Raw genomic sequence first — 20,806 nt, 5'->3', positions numbered from 1 at the left:
AATGAAAAAGAAGAATGATTTCTGCTCTGTATGGACATTAGCTATGTAGACAAAACTGACATAAATTCACTATAAGAAGCACAATACAGTAAAACCTTTATATAATGGACTAATTTGGGTGAGGGGATCTTTTGTGCACCGGGCCTCTAGTTATATAATAAAGTAGGTTTTCCAAATGCATATGTTAAAAAATGGACAAATTAGTTTACCTGTTTTTACTTAAGCAGACACCTTTGTGAGGTTAAAATTAAGTATGTATACGGGCAGCGGCTCAGCGGTTGCATTCCCAGGCCGGCACCTGCCGGGTCAGTCACGTGGGTGCTGGGGCGTAGCTCAGTGCACGTGCACCTCGGGCCCAGATGTGAAAGCCTCCCCAGGTGACCACAAAGGCAATCACCGTGCCATTCAGTGTGATCACGTGCTAATCATTTGCAAACATCGTTTACCAGAGGTGGCTTGGATTTAAATATGCAAACTATAGTTGTCCATATGTAGTATTTGTTTGGGTCAGCCAAATTACTAGTGGTTTTTTTTCCAACATATGGCCTCTTCGCTAAAAATTGTTAAAAATAACAGTGGAGTAATAACAAAATAGCCCGTTAATTTCGTTATAAGAAAATCTTGGTTTAAAACATTTAAAAATTAATAGGGTGTTAATTTGTTCATATGGCATAGAGACCACAAATGTGTCTCTTAAATCCGAAGTCCGTTAAACGGAGGTCTGGAAACCGAGGGTTGACTGCGCCAAGCAGGTGCGAGAGGATCCGGGATCACCACGCCTTCTCCTGCCCGCAGCCGGCCGGGAACTGCGTGTGTGATTGCGATCGTTTTTATCTTTAGGACCCTGATCGTCCAGAGTCCCGCTCGGGTTCATTTTCCTCCTCTGCTGTTGGAATTCGCTTTGCTGTTTGGGGATAAAACTTGGTAAAAATTAACACTCTATGCCAGTGATGGCGAACCTATGACACTGGCAAACTCATTTTTTAGTTGATTTTTCTTTGTTAAATGGCATTTAAATATATAAAATAAATATCAAAAATATAAATCTTTGTTTTACTATGGTTGCAAATATCAAAAAAATTCTATATGTGACACTGCACCAGAGTTAAGGTAGGGTAGCGTTTCGCTTAGAGGTCCTTTAAGCGGTGGGTCCTGACAGATATGAAAAATAAAACGTCATTATTACAGCGTACACTTAGAAACCGCCAACTCACATACATGTAAAAAAAAAAAAAAAACCACTGTAAAATGTACTCTACTTTTCCCATACTAGGTTCTCCGTAAGACTCAGAAGACGTTTTACCGTCCGGTGCCAGTGGGAGTCGCATGTCTACTTATCGGCAAGGACCTGAAGGAAAGAAGGCGCGTGCGCGAGAGGCGGAGTCCCCACGAGCCTCGCGCGCTCCGGTTGTCTCGGCAGAGGTTGTGGCTCCGGCCCGGGGCCGCCATGGGGAAGGTGAATGTGGCCAAGTTGCGGTACATGAGCCGGGATGACTTCAGGGTCCTGACCGCGGTAAGGCACTCGCCGATCACCCCGTCCCCTGCCCGTCCCGGCGGTGCGTCCTGTTCCCGGAAGTTTCCCGGGAGCGGAACGTGCTCTGGGCCGTGGAACGCGGCCGAGGTTGGGAGTGGGGAAGAGAAGACCAGAAAGCGTAATTTTTCAAAAGCTTTTGTTCGGAAGCCTTGATCGTCTCCCAAGCGAGGACGGCAGAGGCCCCTCTTCTAATTGTGTCCTTCCTTTCTGCTCTCCCTGTGCGGTAGCCGCACGCATCTCCGTGGCCCGGGAAGTCATTCTGACCCCGGACTTCCGACCGGCAGAGAAGGGCTCAAGGCTCCTGAGAATTCTTAGCCTTGAGCTCCCCACGCACAGACTCGGGCTCACGGCCTCCTTTCAGATCCATTCAACCAACACATTTGTCGGGTTTTTAGTAACAATATTAGGGAATCCATCGGGCACAGACAAGACAAGGGAGACTGATCACCAAGTAAACGAATAAGTAAATAACAAGGGTAACATCAGACAGTAGTCCTGTGAACAGGATAAAGGGGCAGGAGGAGCCTTTCCTAGGGGCGCGGGAGAACGAGTGCTGTCGTGTCGCTAGAGAAGACCTGCTGCCACGTGCAAGAATCTCATCTGTTTACTCTTGTAACCAAACGTTTTCAAGAAGTTCCTGGGACTCGGGTACTGAATGAATGCTCGCTAAGTAAAGGCAAGAGTGTGAGGATAGCAGGAGCTGAAGGAGAAATAGCTGGAGGCAGAGGAAACCCAGGAGTAAGTGAGACTTCGCTCTGAGGTGGGAACAGTTTTTAAGGAATGGAAAGGCCAGTGTGGCTGGAACATGATGGGCAAGAGGCTGAGTGGTTGGGGATGTAACTGGAAAGGCTGAGCGGCTAATCAGGCTTACTAAAGCATGTGGGATATAGTCTAAGTGTAGGAAAGCCACTGAATGTTTTCAAGCAGGGAAATGAAATGAAAAAAACTTTTTATGGTCTTAGTTTCTGGCACAGAAAGCAACACATAGATTGGGCATTTGCAGAATAAAACAATACATTTATTTTAAGAGCTGTTACTAAACTCTCAAATGCAAATTCAGAATGAAATTTGGAAAACGCTTTTATTTTTCCTCCCATACATTAAAATACATTAAATTCAGCTGGACTTCCCCTACCTACTATCACTTCTCTCTCTCTCTCTCTCTCTCTTTAATTGATTTCAGAGAGGAAGGGAGAGGGAGAGAGATAGAAACATCAATGATGAGAGAGAGTCATTGATTGGCTGTCTCCTGCTTGCCCTACACTGGGGATTGAGCCTGCAACCTAGACATGTGCCCTCACCAGGAATCCAATGGTGAATTCCTGGTTCATAGGTCAATGCTCAACCACTGAGCCATACTGGTTGGGCCCTACTGTCACTTTCTTCTCTACCTCAGCACATTCACTTATTCCCCTAAGGGAGTCAACAGAAAGAATGTTAGAGGCTGGGAGAGATAGAACAAAGCATGGAAGATGAGTTAAGTGTAAAGCGTGAGGTTTTTGTTGGGGCATCAAAAGGATGCTAGATTTATCTTCTAAAACTTTGTCTCTGCAATATTTAAGTTCTTTTTTGAAGCTCATTAAAGAATGACCTCATTAAATATCATATTTCAGTCTCAGTTGTCTCTGACCAACATTGGTATTAGTGGCACCTCTCCTTGACACAGTCTTCGTGGGCACATCCTCTATCCATAATCATGCTTTCACTGGCTGCCCTTAACCTTTCAATGTAAACTTCCCCCCAAATTCTGCCCCTCAGTGCTCCCTTTTCTGCCATTATCTCTCACTTGATGAACTCATCTACTTCATGGCTTCATCTCTTACCTTTATCAAATAATTGACAGTTTTTCCCTCTAGTTATGACTTCATTCCTGATTATAGATCTGCTTTTCCAGTTTTCCTTAAACATCTTTATTTGAAGGACCTTCCAACACCTCAAACTCATTGTCAACTTTGTCAATCCCCTCTTTTCCCAAGCTCCATTAAAATAATTATTACCATGGTAATTTTAAAACCTGCTCTTCATCTTCACTTCAGCTTTGATTCATCTTTACTTTCCCACTTCCAATGCCAATTCCATATTGCTTTCAAAGATCTTTAGTTCTTTCCTTCTATTACCACTACCTCTTCCCTGTTAATGGCTTCTATTTCCTATGGCTTCCAGGGGTGGGCAAACTTTTTGACTCAAGGGCCAAAATGAGTTGTTAAACTGGACCAGAGGGCCAGAACAAAAGCATGGATGGAGTGTTTGTGTGAACTAATATAAATTCAAAGTAAACATCATTACATAAAAGGGTATGGTCTTTTTGTTGTTGTTGTTTTATTCATTTCAAACGGGCCGGATCCGGCCCACGGGCCCCATGGCTGGCTTAGACTGTCATCTTAATTTTCCAATGTACCACCTCCAGTGTTTGCTTTCTCTAACCACTTTGCATAGTTCTGCTAGATCAGCGGTTCTCAACCTGTGGGCCGCGATCCCTTTGCGGGTCCAATGACCCTTTCACAGGGATCGCCTAAGACCATCGGAAAACACATATATAATTACATATTGTTTTTGTGATTAATCACTATGCTTTAATTATGTTCAATTTGTAACAATGAAAATACATCCTGCATATCAGATATTTACATGACGATTCATAACAGTAGCAAAATTACAGTTATGAAGTAGCAACGAAAATAATTTTATGGTTGAAGGTCACCACAACATGAAGAACTGTATTAAAGGGTCGCAGCATTAGGAAGGTTGAGAACCACTGTGCTAGATGAATGTTCTTAAAATAACCTTTCATATACCCGCCTTGCCTAAACATCTTCAAGGGTTTCCTACTTTCCTCTGTATAAAACCTAAAACTCCTTTTCTGTATTCACGGCCTTCCATACCTTACTCCAAAGCATTTTCCAGCCTTTTCGTGAACTCTACATGTCATCCCATCTGAGCTACCACTGCAATAGCTGTTTCTGTGCTTTGTATTTTCTTGCCTATGTGCTATCCAAATCTTTTATTGTCTTTCCCTGGTCTTCCCTTGTCTGCTTTTTCTATAATCCTGCATCTCAAACTCTCAAGTGCTGCTTCTTTTTGAAGCTGATCCCTCAGCTAAAAGTATTCTTATTCGGCCCTGAGCTACTTCCTTTTTTAACTTCTAATAGAATTAGACGTGCACATTCTTATTTCCACAGGTAGATAATATATTTTCCAGGGTGGAGAGTATTTTTATATATTTTTTAATCTTTTACAATACATATGATACTTTCTCATTAATTCTTTCTTAATAAATATCTAGAATATCTGTAATTTTTAAAGATAAATATTTGGATGTCAAATATTTTAGTATTTACCAGATGTTAGGAACTGTGTTAAGCCCTCACATTCTTTTCTCTTGAAGAACATATCATTTAGTAGAGAGATGGAATATGAATATCAGTGATTATATATCAAGTCGTGATTTAACATATATCCAGAGAGCATAGTAATTATGTCTCAGAATCGGATGGGGAACTGCATGGTCAGAGACGTTTGAAGGAGAAGTTAATTTCTTAGCAAAGTTTGATAGCAGCTCTGTGTTGATTATGTTTACATAATAATTCCTTTAATTTCAGGTTGAAATGGGCATGAAGAACCATGAAATAGTCCCCTGCAGTTTGGTTGCTTCGATAGCCAGCCTTAAACATGGTGGTTGTAATAAAGTTTTAAGAGAATTAGTGAAACATAAACTCATAGCTTGGGAGCGAACCAAAAGTAAGTATTTGAGGCACCATTTGTGATTTTTCATTGTAACTGGCTTCCACCAGAGCAAGCCTTCCCAGACACAGGAAGTGGAAGTTGCCAAACCAGAACTTGCACAGTATACTTCTGTGGTCTATTGGGTAGAGCAGTCAGAGGGCCCACCCACATCCAAGAGGGTGGAAAAATAGTCTGTACCTCCTGACAGAGGATTAGCAATTCCAGTCACATAAGAGCAAGCAGGATATAGATATTGACACTGCCATCTTTGGAAAATACACTCTGCCACAAGATTCTCTAGAACATTACTTCTTACACTATTTGTGGTGAGGGATGAGTTTCTATTTTCCAGCCTATCGTGGATCTATACTTTCATAAAATAACAATAAAAAAGTCATTACTAGAAAAATGAAACTGATAAAATGTAGGTACAAATTCCTTATTAGAGTTGAAGACATAAAAGAATTTGGTCAAATTGATATAAAATTGTTTAACCACTTCATTTCAGTTTCTGTATCTTGTCACAGACTAGTAACATAGACTGGTGTCAGTCTGTGGTCACACTTTGAGTAACACAACTCTAGAGAAGAAACACAAATTATAGGAAGAAATGCTAGACTTGTAAAACTAGATTGCTAATATTTTCCAGCTAAGATTTCCCATGTTTAAATTCTTATGACTTGAACTGATATGACTTAGTGGTACAATGTAACTAAAATATGGTCTTTCTCATTTGCTTTTCTCTAGCTGTCCAGGGCTATCGGTTGACAAACGCAGGCTATGACTACCTAGCTTTGCGAACACTTTCTTCTAGACAGGTAGTTGAGTCTGTTGGAAACCAGATGGGTGTTGGCAAAGAATCAGGTAAGTGCTAACGGTACTATTGAATGCATTTTCATTACCCTGAGTATAGTGGATCACTACTTTGTCATAAATATCATTGAAAATTAAGTATACCAAGAATTAGTTTTCCTCTAATAATTGAAATATTTGGCAAATATTAATCTGTTAAATTGGATGTTTGCAATAGCTAAAATATATAACATAAGGAAGTACTAGAAGACTGAATATCTAAAAACCACAGACTTTTTCTTCATAGCAATATGATCATTAAGGCAAAGTTGGGTATGTGTAGAACACAGAAAAGCATAACAAATACTTCTGTATTTTCTATGTGGAAGACAGGTAGAAATGAAGAACAGGGAATGATTTTCTTATATACTGTTTTTTTATCCAATGCAGTTTATCTTATATAGTTATCTGAACTGAGGAAGGAAAATTAAAGTTGAGAGAAAAAGAATTATTAGGAAGCCTACTCCAAAAGAGGTTGCTATATACTTCAGATGGTTTGTATGTCTTCTGTATTAATATGCAGATTATTATATATATTTAAAAAGTAAAGAGTGCTAAATACAGCAGTGTGTGTATGTGTGTATACAGTATATAAAACGAGAAAATGAAATGTTTTTTGAGCTACACTTTCTCTTAATTTATGTCCAGTATTTTTCAATTTAAAAAATAATGGCCTTTTTTTTTTTAAGAACTTCATTGTTCTTAAAAATGATAAATAGTACAAAAGAGGGTACAATAAAAAGGAAATCTCGTCCCTAACCCAGGTCTTAATCTCCTGTTATTACTTCCCAAAGCTATCATTGTTTATTGATAACCTGCATATCCTTCTTGAAATACTCTAAAAATTTGTATAAATACAAATCTGTAATGTAGTAAGCATACATGTGTACACAGTCACATAATCTTTTTAATCTCAGGTAAAAGCAAACAGTACTTCCTATTCTGCACCTTGATCGTTTTCCTTTTGATGCATCCCTGATATTTCACATCAGCAGATTTGTCTTTCTGAGAGTTGCTGGGTGCTGCAGTCAATCCATAATTGATTTTACCAGTCCTAGTTGTTAAACACATTCTTAAAAGTTATGTACTCTTTAAAAGTGTGATGTTACCAAATTTCCCTCCAAAATGTTTGCACCAGTTTATAATCCCACCAATGTAAGAAAGAGGCTATTTCTTGATACATACAGTAATAAAGTTTCCCATTAATAATTAGGACATATTCTACATTTTAATATTATAAATAACTTGTCTTGACAGTTGGAATACTTAAGGAAAGATCTGCTCCATCTAATTATGGGATTATATTCTGCCAACTGAATATTATTCATTGAAGCAGTTGTAGAAATGAACTTATTTTTGAACAGGAAAATATTATTAAGTCACTTCTTGTATATATAGGACACTAAAGAACAGTTAGATGTTTTCCCACTAAATTGAGTTGAGCATTGATCTCCTTTAGAAATGATATCCTTTGACACATTGCATCCCTGTTTGTTTGTTTGTAGTAGATATTAAATACATGTCATATCATTTTGGATTGTAATTAAATAAAGAAAAATTTTCTGGCTGGTAAGTATTTCTGGTATTTAGGAAAGATAAAATTTGATACATATAAAATCAGACAAAGTTAGAAAATTTGAATTGTTTCAACTTATTAGCATAAAAGTATAATAATGTGTTTTTTTAAATCTTGGCTTTAGATATTTATATTGTTGCGAATGACGAAGGCCAGCAATTTGCATTAAAGCTTCACAGACTGGGAAGAACCTCCTTTCGAAATCTGAAAAACAAGCGTGACTACCATAAACACAGGCACAACATGTCTTGGCTTTATTTGTCTCGTCTCTCTGCCATGAAAGAATTTGCCTATATGAAGGTATTTTTTAAATAATTGTTCATTTTTTAACCAAATAATACCTGAAGCTGAAAAGCTAGTGACAAGCATCAGTCTGCTGCCCCTATATCTAGCTCCCTCCCTCCAGTCCCAATCCTTTACAGTCACTTTTAACTCTTACTGATTCGTTTCTGTTGTTTTTCTGGTGATTTCCTAGGTGTTTTTCTAGGCGAAGGTTTTAATTGTTATAAATGTATAAAGGCAACATTATAATTGACAATATTAGCAAGATAGAGTAAGTTAAAATACATTTATGATGTGATAGTCTCACAAGGTGTATGTGTGAATATTTAAACTGTACGTATGTCTGTCTTTATTTGATAACATATCTTCAATAATATTTAAATTAAACAGAAAATAACATTACATTTTTTTATTTCTCAGTGGGATTTATTTGCTATAACATCTTCGTTTTTAAAAAAATTAAATTACTAAAAGTCGTCCAATGGATGACCACACTATTTCCTGGAAGTTTCAGTTTGGTGTTAGTAGGTTATTTTAATTCATGTGCTTTAATGTTTAGTGATCATGAGGGAAAATTCTCAACACAGTATAAATGATACTGATACCATACATGTTATATATTTCTTGTCTTATACTAATGGTTTAATATCCTGCGTTGGCCAATAAGTAAGTAGGCATTTTGGTAGGAATCATTACATAATTTCCCAAAACTATATTAAGTATATTCTCAAGGTGTGTATATGAAGATACAGCAACAAAACTTGATTGTGTTTAAACATGTTCTTAAATACATTAATATTTTCCTAACAGAATAAGATAAAATTGAGCTATAGCTTAAGGGTTAAGCTGCGGTACTTGGGCTATGACAATGACAATAGTTAACATTACTATATGCTATTGAGCTGCCAGGGAACGCTCAAAATCACTTGCTTTGAAAAAAATATTTTTTTAAGCCAGGCAACCAATTTAAGTATATATTGAGTATCAGCTGTGTGCCTGTCCCTGTATTAAGTTCTAGGGTAGGATGGGGTATAGGGCTAGATTCCAAAAGAATAACCAATGCAGTTTGTGTCTTAAAGTTCGGAAGATAACATGAACACACATAAAGCAAAGAACAATTTAAAAATCAAATTATATGTGTTTAGAGAAGGAGGTTTCATAAAGTGAGTGGGAATTGGGTAAAGTTAAGTATGCATATGATTTGGTGGTAAAGAGAAGACTAAATCAGTGCGTTTTGCAAAGGAACCACTTTGGGTGAAGATAGCAATATGGGTGTAAGCTCTGTGTGTCACTGAGGTAATTGTCCTGATTTCACTCCAGAATGCTTATTGGGAAAAGTAGGACTGGTTAAGTGGATTAAAGAGATTTTTGAAAACTAGAAAAAGTTGTTTAGACTAAACTCAGTATTTTTAGCCATTGCAGGTTTTTATATTTATTTTTAATTTGTTGGGGTGACATTGTCAACAAAATCATAGATTTCAGGTATACAACTCCACAATACATTATCTGTACTGTGTATTCACCACCCCAAGTCAAGTAGCCATTGTAGATTTTAAAAACTGAGCATTTGAAATAAGCATCTTAGTTTCCTATTGGTACCCAGAATAAAGGTTGGGTATGGTGGCAAGAGCCAGAACCATTGGAGTAATTGGGTATCAAGGACAAAAGCCTACTTTGAAATGGTAGCATTTCAAATGGCAGAGGTCATAAACCTAACATTTTGAAGAAAGTAGTAACAGGACTTTGTAATTAAAGGTAAAAAAAAAAAAAGTTAAGCATAGGAGAAAAGATGGATTTATGGATGATCTGAAGTAACTTTCTTTGTTTTGTTAATCCTCATCCAAGTATAGTTTTTCCATTTTTTTTAGAGAGTAGAACGGAGGGAGGAGGAGGAGAGAGAGAAAAACATTGATGTGAGAGAGACACTTCAATTGGCTGCCTCCAGCATGCGCCCTAACTGGAGCCGGGGATCGAGCCTACAACCCATGTACTGCTGGTGACCCTTCAGTGCAAGGGTGGATGCTCTAATCACTGAGCACACCAGCCAGGGCTGAAGTAACATTTGACTCCGACTACTACATTGTGTATATATTAGATTTATATAATATTTGGTCTGAAGGAAAGGTCAGTGCTCTATAAACTAAAATGCCTAATCTATTGGAATATTTCATTTCCTAATGTGTCACAAGACAGAGTCCTTCCTAAGTCACAATATATTTTTATTTGATTTTTTTTAAGCGTGTTCCAATAAATGGCAGAAAACGAAAAGTGTACAGGATATATCCTAAAGGCAGAGATTTTTTTCACACTCACTTTTGTAATCCTAGTACAGTGTAAAATATTTAGTAAATGTTCAATAAATGAGTATTTGGTGAAAATGTGAATTAAGTAAACTGGCTTAATTTTTTTTTTATGTACAGCTCATTCTGTGCTGTGAATAAGTCATATACCAGGGGTCCTCAAACTATGGCCCGCGGGCCACATGCAAATACAAATATTGTATTTGTTCCCATTTTGTTTTTTTACTTCAAAATAAGATATGTGCAGTGTGCATAGGAATTTGTTCATAGTTTTTTTTAAAACTATAGTCCGGCCCTCCAACGGTCTGAGGGAAGTGAACTGGCCTCCTGTTTAAAAAGTTTGAGGACCCCTGTCATATACAAATAATCTTGTGTTGTATTAACTGTAATTTTGTAAAGGCTTGTATTTTTTTTCTGGTTGTGAGCAGGTATATTTCTTTCATTGTTCCTTAAAAATTAATGACCTCTCCATTAGTTTATACTGTTTGCTATGTTTTAGGCATTGTATGAGAGGAAATTTCCAGTTCCAAAGCCAATTGATTATAATCGCCATGCAGTGGTCATGGAACTCATGAATGGCTATCCTCTGTAAGTATATATTGTTATTATTGAAACCGTGAGTCATAACAAATGTAAGGTTCGGTTTTTAAAAGTAAAATCTTTTTAAAACTAAATGGAATATTATTTTGGGGAGGTTAGAAATTAACATATTAGCAGTAGACTCAGAGGTAAATTGAAAATGCAATTTCATTAACTATGTATTTTGTTACCTCTATGATTCATTCAACAAATATTACCAATCTAGTATGTGCCAAGCACTGTTTCAGGGTCAGCAGTAAACCAAATCTCTGCCCTCGCAGAGCTTACATTCTGATGGAAGGAGAACATGTAGTAAATAGCTAAATAAAATATAGGGTGGGGCAAAATAGGTTTACAGTTGTTCATAAGGAAAATAAATAATAAATAATACAAGACTAAACTCTGTGCCCTGGCTGGTATGGCTAAATTGGTTGAGCATCATCCCATGCACTAAGGGGTCTTAGGTTCAATTTCCAGTCAGTGCACATGCTCAGGTTTTGAGCTCCATCCCCTATAGGGGGCATGCAAGAGGCAGCTGACCTGTTTCTCTCTTCCTCTCCTTTCCTCTTTCTAAAATCAATTTAAAAAAAAAAAATTGAAAGAAAAAGAATAAACTGTTTTGGGTACTCACAACTGTAAACCTACTTTTGCTCCATATGTATATATCAGATGGTAGTAAATGCTATGGGTAAAAATAAAGCAGGGTAAGGGAACAAGAAGGACTGGGATGGGTAAAGGAGGCCGCTGTTTTACATGGGGTGGTCAGGGGAAGTCTCACTGATAAGAATCCTGAATAAAATGAGGGGAAACCATGAAGATACCTAAGAAGATTCCAGCCAGAGGGGACAGCAAGTGCATAATCCATGGGGTGGGAGTATTCCCAGGATTTTAGGGAACAGTGAGGATGATGTCATTGTGGCTGGAACTGAATGAGTAAAGGAGAAATTGTAAGTGATAATATCCTAAAGACAGCAGGGGATCAGATCACTAGAATTTGTGGGTCATTTCAAGGCCTTTTAATTTTTTTATTGAAATATATTTGACATGATAAAAATTATGGTATTATGTTGATTTGATACTTTTATATTTTGTAATATGATTGCCATTGTAGTGATATTTAGCACAAGGACTTTAATTTTGATTGAGATAAGAAGCCATAAGACAGTTTTGAACTGAGAATAGATATGACCTAACTAATGTGTTAATAGGACCGCTGGCTGCTCTATTGAGACTAGACTGAAAGAAGATTAAGGACAGATTAAGACGACAATTGTAATCACCCAGCCAAGAGACAGGTAGTTTAGATCAGTTATTATAGATGTCAAGGTGACGAAAAGTGGTCACATTTTGGAGATGTTTTCCAGGAACAGCCAACATGATTTATTTAGGATTGGATATTGATATGAAGGCAGGTGCAAGTCAAAGGTAATAACTGGGTTTTGGTCCTGAATGATGATGTAATTGAGATAAAGCTGACATTTATAGATGAGCTGGAAAACCTAAAGAACGGTGTGAAGTTAGAGGATGGGACAGAATCGAAGTTACAGTTTGGGGTATAGTAAGTTTGAGATACATAGTAGTTCAGAGGAGAAATCTAGATTGAAGTCAGTATATATAGTGTTTAATGCCATGAGCCTGAATGAGACCACCAGGAGTGATTTTAAGTAAGAAATAAGGTAAAATAGGAGGCTCTAGGATTAACCTTTGAGGAACTCCAAAATTTAAAGGTCAGGGGGGAAAAAAGAATTAGCAGAAAAGACTAAGAAGAAATGATTAGTGTAGAAAGAGGACAGAGGACAACCCAAAGAGTTGGAATACCAGGAGTCAAGTGAAGGCAGTGTTTCAAGGAGGGGGAAGAAGTTAACGGGAAAACCAAAAAGGATAAAGACTGAAAATTGACCATTGGATGTAGCAACATAGAAGTCATTGGTAGTCTTGACAAGGACTATTTTATTGGAACAAGGTGGATGAAGAAATGGTTTGTTAGAGTCAGGGGAAAGCACATGTAGAGGAGTTTGGCCGTAAATAAGATCAAAGAAAGGATGTGACAATGAAAATACAATACAGAATCGATGCAGGGTGTGCCTTATTTTTTTTTAATAATAGGTGGACGATATTGTGTCTAAATGCTGATGGTAATGAAAAGAAAACTTCTAGGGAGACAAATGGAAATAATGTATACACACACTTTCATTAAAATCATAAATGAGTACAAATAACTTACTTTATACTTAAAATATTTTCAGATGTCAGATACACCATGTTGAAGATCCTGCATCAGTATATGATGAAGCCATGGAACTAATTGTTAAACTTGCAAATCATGGATTGATTCATGGAGATTTCAATGAATTCAATCTCATTTTGGATAAAGATGACCACATCACCATGATTGATTTTCCACAGATGGTTTCAACTTCTCATCCCAATGCTGAATGGTAAATGCTGAAATTGATTGTGAATGTGGGTGTGCTTATCTGATGATGCAATCATTTTTTATTCATAATTTCCAACTTTGTAATACTATTATTTGGGTCAATAACTATTTGGAAGTGGCTGATGTCAGATGTCTAAATTCTGGGTTTTTTAATATTAAATGATATCAAACTACTAAGATATTTCTCCTGAAAGAATCTTATTCCTCATTATTTTAAAGGGGAATGCACTTTGATCCAGTTTTTAAAACCTCAATAGCTTAAGTTGTGTATTAAACATCTGAAGAAACTGCCTGCCTTTATAAACCATTAAAACAATTTGAATTACTCTTATAATCTGACAGACTTTCAAAAGTCAAATGAACCCTTTATTCAAACCAACATTTAGGTGGAAGCCCAGTTTTTAAAACAAACAAAAGTAGGGACATGGAAGGAACCCCATCTTCTCTGCCTTTCCCCTCTTTTCTATGGTTGCTTCCAAGAGGGCTTCACCAAGCACAACTTAATAATCATGATGGCCTTAATAAAAGTTACAGATTTGGACTAACTCAGTTGCCAAACCAATAATATCTCTCATGTTATTTTTAGCTTTTGTTTTATTATTAGAAAAGAATTCCCATAAAACCTCATCCCCGACACATGGCAGAACCACTTTGTATACCATGGTAATCTTATTCCTCACATGCTTAACCATTTAAACCAGCCAAATTGTGAAATATGACAGTATTTTTCTTTATTTGTATTCCATCATGCAGTGGAGCATAAATCAATTATGGGTATTTTTTTCTCCTCTCCTTCCAAGTTATAATGTGAGAAGCTTCTCCTTTTCCCCAAAGATAACTGTTATTAATTACATAATATGAGCATAGTTTGAGCTTAAACCAGTTTGTGTTCAGTGAAGCTCTTCTTCCTCCTCATTTTTATTAGAAAATATCTACACTTACTCTAGAGAAAGGTCATTTTAAAATAAACTTAAAGAATATTCCCAACAAAACAATACTAATAGATTAATGCCTGCCACTGGGTGGTTAATATATCTTTGGATGATGACGAATTACCATTTTTATTAAAGTGGTGCAGCATAGTCACACAATAAAGGAACATCTAGGGAACCCACAGAATTAGAGACAAATATAACAGATTATGACGTTCTAAGTTAAGGCTGCATTATTCTTGAATACATTGTGATTTAATTTGAATTTTTATGGGCAACTAATTGGGAGAAGGAGTTCTGTTAAGCACAAAATATCAACTTAAAATTACCTTGCCATATTCGGTCAAACATTTAATTAACTCCCCCCCAATGCCTTGGCAGGGCCAGACCAAATGATTTTGTTGAGCCTTATATGGCCCTCAGATTGGATGTTCCTTCCCCACCCATGCAGAGGATACCCGCTGCTCCCAAATTACAGGCCCATAGTCTTCTTCTATCCATATATATTCATCCTATTGCATTATAGGAAAACCTCATGCCGCATTATGGGAAAATCTTGAGTTTTCTAACCATAATGCTATATGCCTTTAACAGCTTATATTTCTTCTTAGTTCCTCTGCTTTTACTTTCAGTACTTGAAACTTTCAAAGGTTTTTCTTTTTTCTTTTAAGTAACATCCTTTTTCATGCTAAGGAGTAGAAGTGTTATAACAACAACAGATACTAAGGATATTGTCATTAACTAATAAGGAAAAAATGAAAACCTGTATAAAAATTGATTCTTTATTTTGCAGGTATTTTGACAGAGATGTTAAATGCATTAGAGATTTCTTCATGAAACGTTTCAGCTATGAAAGTGAGCTTTATCCGACCTTTAGTGATATCAGGTTTGTACTTTGCATTGCTTAAAACTAGAACTCTGTTAAATACCTGATTTATTTAGTTTTAAAAGTTAATAGTCTCATCTAAAAGATGTTAAGATAGTGAGTGAGCTTTGACATATTGTAATCATTGTTGAGTATCAGCTGTGTGGTATATAAATGAAACTTAAAATCTAGAAAATACCTGGTTTTTATCTATTAAGACAATGTTACTGAATTTGGGGGAAGAACACACCTAGTTGCTTATAAATTCAAGAACGTTTATTCATTGTAGGAATGTTATGTGAATAATCCATTTGTAAGGAATCAAGCCAAGTGTTTATCAGAATTTGTATTTTTCCTTTACTCAGAACTGGAGCCATCTGTAATTGATTCATGGAACCTAATTATAAATACATTCTGAAAGCCAAATTTTCTCAATTATTTTACACCCTTAGTTAAAATACTGTTTTCTAGCTTGGGATGGTTGACATAAGTTAAAAGAAGAAATCTTTAGTCCCTGTTGAAAGTTAGTTTATTAAATCAGTAAAAACCAACAAGTTTCTGTGATCGTTCTATTAATATCTATTACTTTTCACAGTCATATTTTATTTGTAAATAACAGCCAGCATATATTCTTTATATTTGTATACTTAGGTAACTTTAAGTATTACATTTAGGGCAAAGGAAAATATTTAAAATACGTAAATAAATTCATTTAAGAATTACAATTTTTTTCAGAATAATTAATATTTATCCCTATCAAGTAGATTTTCACCTCTCTCTGAATGCTTGACATTCCTTTTCCTAGGAGGGAGGACTCTCTTGATGTAGAGGTTTCTGCCAGCGGCTACACAAAGGAAATGCAGGCAGATGATGAGCTCCTTCATCCAGTAGGTCCAGATGATATTGAAACAGAGGAAGGATCTGAATTTTCATTTTCTGATGAAGAGGTATCAGAAAAAGCAAAGGTTTATAGATCAGAAAATCAAAGTGAACGAAACTCTGTCAGTGAATCAGTTGACTGCTGTGGCCGATTGTCTGGAGACCTTGAACAAATAAAGGAAGACGATGTGTCAGAGGAAAGTGCGGATGCACACAATTTTGACATGACTGAATTCAATCAAGCTTTAGAAGAAATAAAAGGGCAGGTTGTTGAAAACAATTCTGTAACTCATTTTTCTGGGGAGAAAAACAGCACTGAAAATGATACCAGGCAAGATGGTAAGAGAGGTCATGGAGGAAGCCCCACGGGTTCTGAAGAGTATGAAGATGAATGCCCTCATCTGATTGCCTTGTCATCATTAAACAAAGAATTGAGCCCTTTCAGGTATAGATTTCTGTTGATTGATTTTTTTTACTTTAATCTGGAGACCTGTACTTCGATTCTGGTAACTGAGTATTTTTTCAAATAACGTGGCAGAGTTGTATTCTGAGCTGGCTTTTATGTGTGAAATGAAAGCGGATAACCCTTTTGTTAAAATTCCAATTAGCCTCTACAATGGACCTGATGCTAGACAGCATATTGATTCAATTTTAAGCAGTCTAAACAAACTGATTACTTTCAAAGAATTAATACAGATCTCATTCAGTTGATCATGTTTTACATGGGGTAAGTTATTTGAATCTATATATATATATATATAAAATCCTAAGCAACCGTTAGGACTTGTCGACCAGTCACTATGATGCGCACTGACCACCAGGGGGCAGATGCTCAATGCAGGAACTGCCCCCTGGTAGTCAGTGCACTCCCACAGCCAGTCTCTCACAGCTAGCCAACCTGTGGTTCCTCCCCACAGCCAGCAGGCCCTGATCGGCTCCAATAAGCCAGCCAGGCCTAGGGACCCCATCCGTGCACAAATTCATGCACCGGGCCTCTAGTATTTTCATAATTATATATCTAATATTTGCTCTCTTCATAATGAAATACAGTTGAGTTTTCTCTGGTATTTTGAACCTTCTTCTGTTCTTATTTGTTCGTGTAAAACAATGTTATAACATTATTATGTTCTTTGTCTTTCAAGAACTTTTTTCCTTGCAAATATTAATCAGTCTCAGCATAGATTAGCGAATGATCTAAAATTTAATTTTTAGATTTGGGATAGTTTATCCAGAATCAAATAACTAGTTTAATGAAATATAGTTTTATTTATTTCAAAATAGTAATATTACAATTAAAATTAAATTAGTACATTTATTAGGCATTTCTCAATACATGCTCTGGCTTACATTCTAAGGCTGCCTTTATTGTTAGTCTCATTATGAAGCAAAATAAAGAATTTTGTTTTTTTTCTATATAACTGTATATTGAGACTTAGGATCATTACCCCTTTCATAATAAACATGTAAAATTTAATATTAAGGCTGCAGGGGTCCAGGATTTGGAGTAATAGAAGAAAATCTACATAGCTTAAATAGTCTTGTATGCACAGAATAATTTGTTCTTACTCTCTAAACACATGTTGGGCAAAATTTTTATTCAAAATAAAAGTATAACAGGTGTTTCTGAAAAATATTGACTGTGAAGAATTAATGTCATCTGAGTTTCTTATACATTAAAACTTTGAACAATGCGTAAAACAAATTAGACAGTTTCTACTGGCATCATTGCAGCTTTTCTACCTGAGCAGAGCAATGTAGAGCACTGTCTCTTCCATCTGCTTTTGTTTGAGAAGGTGGCAAGGAACTATTCCAAGGATTTAGATTGTAAGAGTCATATTTGTGTACAGTTAAGTGAAAGGAAAGGGGGAAAAACATAAATTGTGACTAAGTGATAAAAAATTTTGATGGCCAAAATAGTCTACCATTTTGAAATTTTGGTAGTGACTATCAGAATGCTGAAAAATGGAAATTGTTAATATATTTGCCTGAGTTGTGGGCAGTTTTGCCTTCACAGAAATGTTAAATATAATGATATTTCTGAGGAATTTTATGTCTTTAAGTTTTATCATCATGTATGGAATTATATAAATTAATGATATAAATAAATTAATTAATGTATGTATAATTGATTTATAGTTAACTATAAAAATTAACTAGATGAATTGTGCTGTTTTAATTTCAGAGATGAAGAAAATATGGAAGCTATTAATCGATATAGAACAAGAACTCTGAGTGTTACTTCTGTGGGCAGTGTTTTAAGCTGTTCAACAATTCCTCCGGTAACCATTCACTCAAAGTTTACAAGTGTTTATTAGGTCACTACTATAGTCAGATTGCATGTGAAGGTTACATGATGTACAAGACAGTTTCAGCATTTGGGCCTCACATGTTAATAGTATAAAATTATAACAAGTACAAATTTAGTAATATAGGAATGATCAAAGCTTTCAGGAAAAAAAGGCAGCATGTAAGTTAGTTTGAATTTGAAGGATAAGATCATAGAAATTTAGATCAAGGGGGACTTGGCAGTCATTGGCAGCCTGTGTCCTAAGTAATAAGAAATCATTTGAATTTATGGTCATTCACTATGAGAAAGCATTCAGCATCTCCCAAAAACTGTATGTAGACTTTTCCATGGGTAACTGCTGCCATCAGGTCATTTCAGCGGTTCCCAACCTGTGGGTCGTGACCCCTTTGGCAGTTGAACAACCCTTTCACAGGGGTCACCTAAGACCATCCTGCATGTCAGATATTTACATTACGATTCATAACAGTAGCAACATTACAGTTATGAAGTAGCAACGAAAATAATTTTATGGTTGAGTCACAACATGATGAACTGTATTTAAAGGGCCAGAAGGTTGAGAACCACTGGGTCATTTCTATACTGGAAGTTATGAAGGAACTATTTTTGATATATTTTTACCAGTAGTGAATGCTTTCAAACATGATTTTGTGCCGCAGAGACATGCCTCCAGAAAGCAGAGGAACAAGTAGTTTTTATCTTCTTAGTTTTGATTATTTTGAGGGGTTGTTTTTTTTCTTTCTTTAAGTTTTCCTGGTGGACACTAGGTGGCACTATAGTAATTTTTTTCAAAGAATTGTGACTAATATGTATTTTTGTTAGGAATGTAATTTATTTCATAACAGTTGTGGTTTTTATTGCTGATTTGTATAATACTGTTAATATTTGGAATTTTAAAAATACATGCTTTTAACAGAAATTTGAAAAATATTAGCACTTTTACTGAATGTTTACTTTCTATCAAAATGGTTAATCATCAGTGATACTTATTATTGAAATCTTTCCAGGAATTGGTGAAACAGAAGGTGAAGCGTCAGTTGACAAAACAGCAAAAATCAGCTGTCAGACGTCGATTGCAGAAAGGAGAAGCAAATATATTCACCAAGCAACGGAGAGAAAATATGCAAAATATTAAGTCAAGCTTGGAAGCAGCTAGCTTTTGGGGAGAGTAATATATTTAAGATCTTAAATATTTTTCAAGAATTTACTGTGACCCCTTTCTAAGCCACCTTTAGTCTTATTTGGACCGACGTAGATACATAAATAAACAGACTCTCTTTCCTGTATAAATTTGACGCGTTCAATACATGTTTTCTAAAGAATAATTATGGTAATACAATTTTCCAAATAATTTTGATGACCGGTACATTTGCTAAAGTCTATTTTTCAGAATAATTTTGAATAGCAAAATTTGGGTATTTTTTTAATCTAAATGTAGTTTCTGTTGTTTTTGTTCTCTATCAAAAATAGGTAGATTGCTTGCTTTCAGATTATAGCTTTAACACTAGTGGAAACAACCTTAGGCAAGCCATATTTCCTTCCCTCTTTCACCATTATCAGTTTTTCTTACTATTAAAATTAGATTTATATGGACCACATGAAGCAATGCACAGAAAATACGTTTTCAGTAAAGTGTGGGTATTAGAATCATAATTTTAATGATGTTTATCTTTTTGAAATGCTGCTTAACTTGATTGCATTATATTTAAACCACTGAAAGAATTCACTGCCATCTTTTTTTTTTATTCTCTAGTAGTAAGGATAAGTCAGTAATGCATAATTGTATTTTCTGCTATTAAATTGGTAATGTGATCTTGGGAACAGAAACTTCAAATAATCCCACTACAGCTTTTACAGTTGCCAGTTTTTATGCAGGCCTGAGTATAATAGAAGAGTTAGGGGTATGTGGAGGCAGGAAAAGGAGACATATGTACTACTATTTGTAATAATGTAAACAATAAAATAAAATTTTATAAAAATGTAAAAAAAATTTTAAAAAGAAGAAGAGTTAGGGGTATGGGGAGCATGGGGAAGGTAAAAGGAAGAGTAAAAATGTTCTTTCTAATAGTCTTATCTGGATGAATCCAAAACATACCGTATTTCACTTCAACATTAACAGATGGTTATTGAGTTTAGTCAAGAAAGAAAATACTTGAGACATGGTTCCTCCCTTAAAGACTATAATACAGTGAGACTTAAAGATGGGTGCTTAAGTATATGAATCTGATGGTATTCAAGTCCCTTCAACATTGCCCAGGAGGCCAGAGGAACATCACCTGCAGCACAAAAGGACCACTAGATGGCAATGTCACTGCACAGTTACCAGACAGGATGTCCTTAAATTATGTGCATCTGTGATTATAAGCTACCAGAAGCAATATCAGCACTTTTTTTTTCAAGATTGATAAGGACAGCAGATTTACTTTCACCTTTTCAAAATTAATTTTACTGGCTATTGGCAGAGTAGCAATGATAAGTTCACTTTAATATAAGTGCAAGAAAATGTCAAATTTCATTTCATTGAAAAGTTAATTTTGAAAGT

The 20,806-nt window shown here is 35.9% G+C and overlaps 1 protein-coding gene across 2 annotated transcripts; it reads left to right on the top strand.

Annotated features, from left to right (window-relative positions):
• Positions 1–1,369: 1,369 nt before the first annotated feature.
• RIOK2 (RIO kinase 2) lies at positions 1,370–19,554 on the top strand. 2 transcript variants are annotated; one of them, XM_006755124.2, is made up of 10 exons: positions 1,370–1,513; positions 5,134–5,272; positions 6,005–6,121; positions 7,810–7,985; positions 10,767–10,855; positions 13,093–13,284; positions 15,009–15,101; positions 15,886–16,404; positions 18,142–18,238; positions 19,272–19,554. In XM_006755124.2, the coding sequence occupies exons 1-10, from the start codon at positions 1,448–1,450 to the stop codon at positions 19,434–19,436; spliced, it is 1,653 nt and encodes a 550-aa protein (XP_006755187.1). In that variant the 5' UTR covers positions 1,370–1,447; the 3' UTR covers positions 19,437–19,554. The 2 variants fall into 2 exon arrangements, with proteins under 2 accessions (XP_006755187.1, XP_015413686.1); XM_015558200.1 differs by lacking the exon at positions 18,142–18,238 and having other exon boundaries at positions 19,272–19,365.
• Positions 19,555–20,806: the final 1,252 nt, after the last annotated feature.

This window comes from Myotis davidii, unplaced genomic scaffold, assembly GCF_000327345.1.
Source record: "Myotis davidii unplaced genomic scaffold, ASM32734v1 scaffold473, whole genome shotgun sequence".
NCBI lineage: Eukaryota > Metazoa > Chordata > Mammalia > Chiroptera > Vespertilionidae > Myotis > Myotis davidii.
Note: the sequence above shows the minus strand (reverse complement) of the source record. Positions and strands in the feature narration are given on the sequence as shown.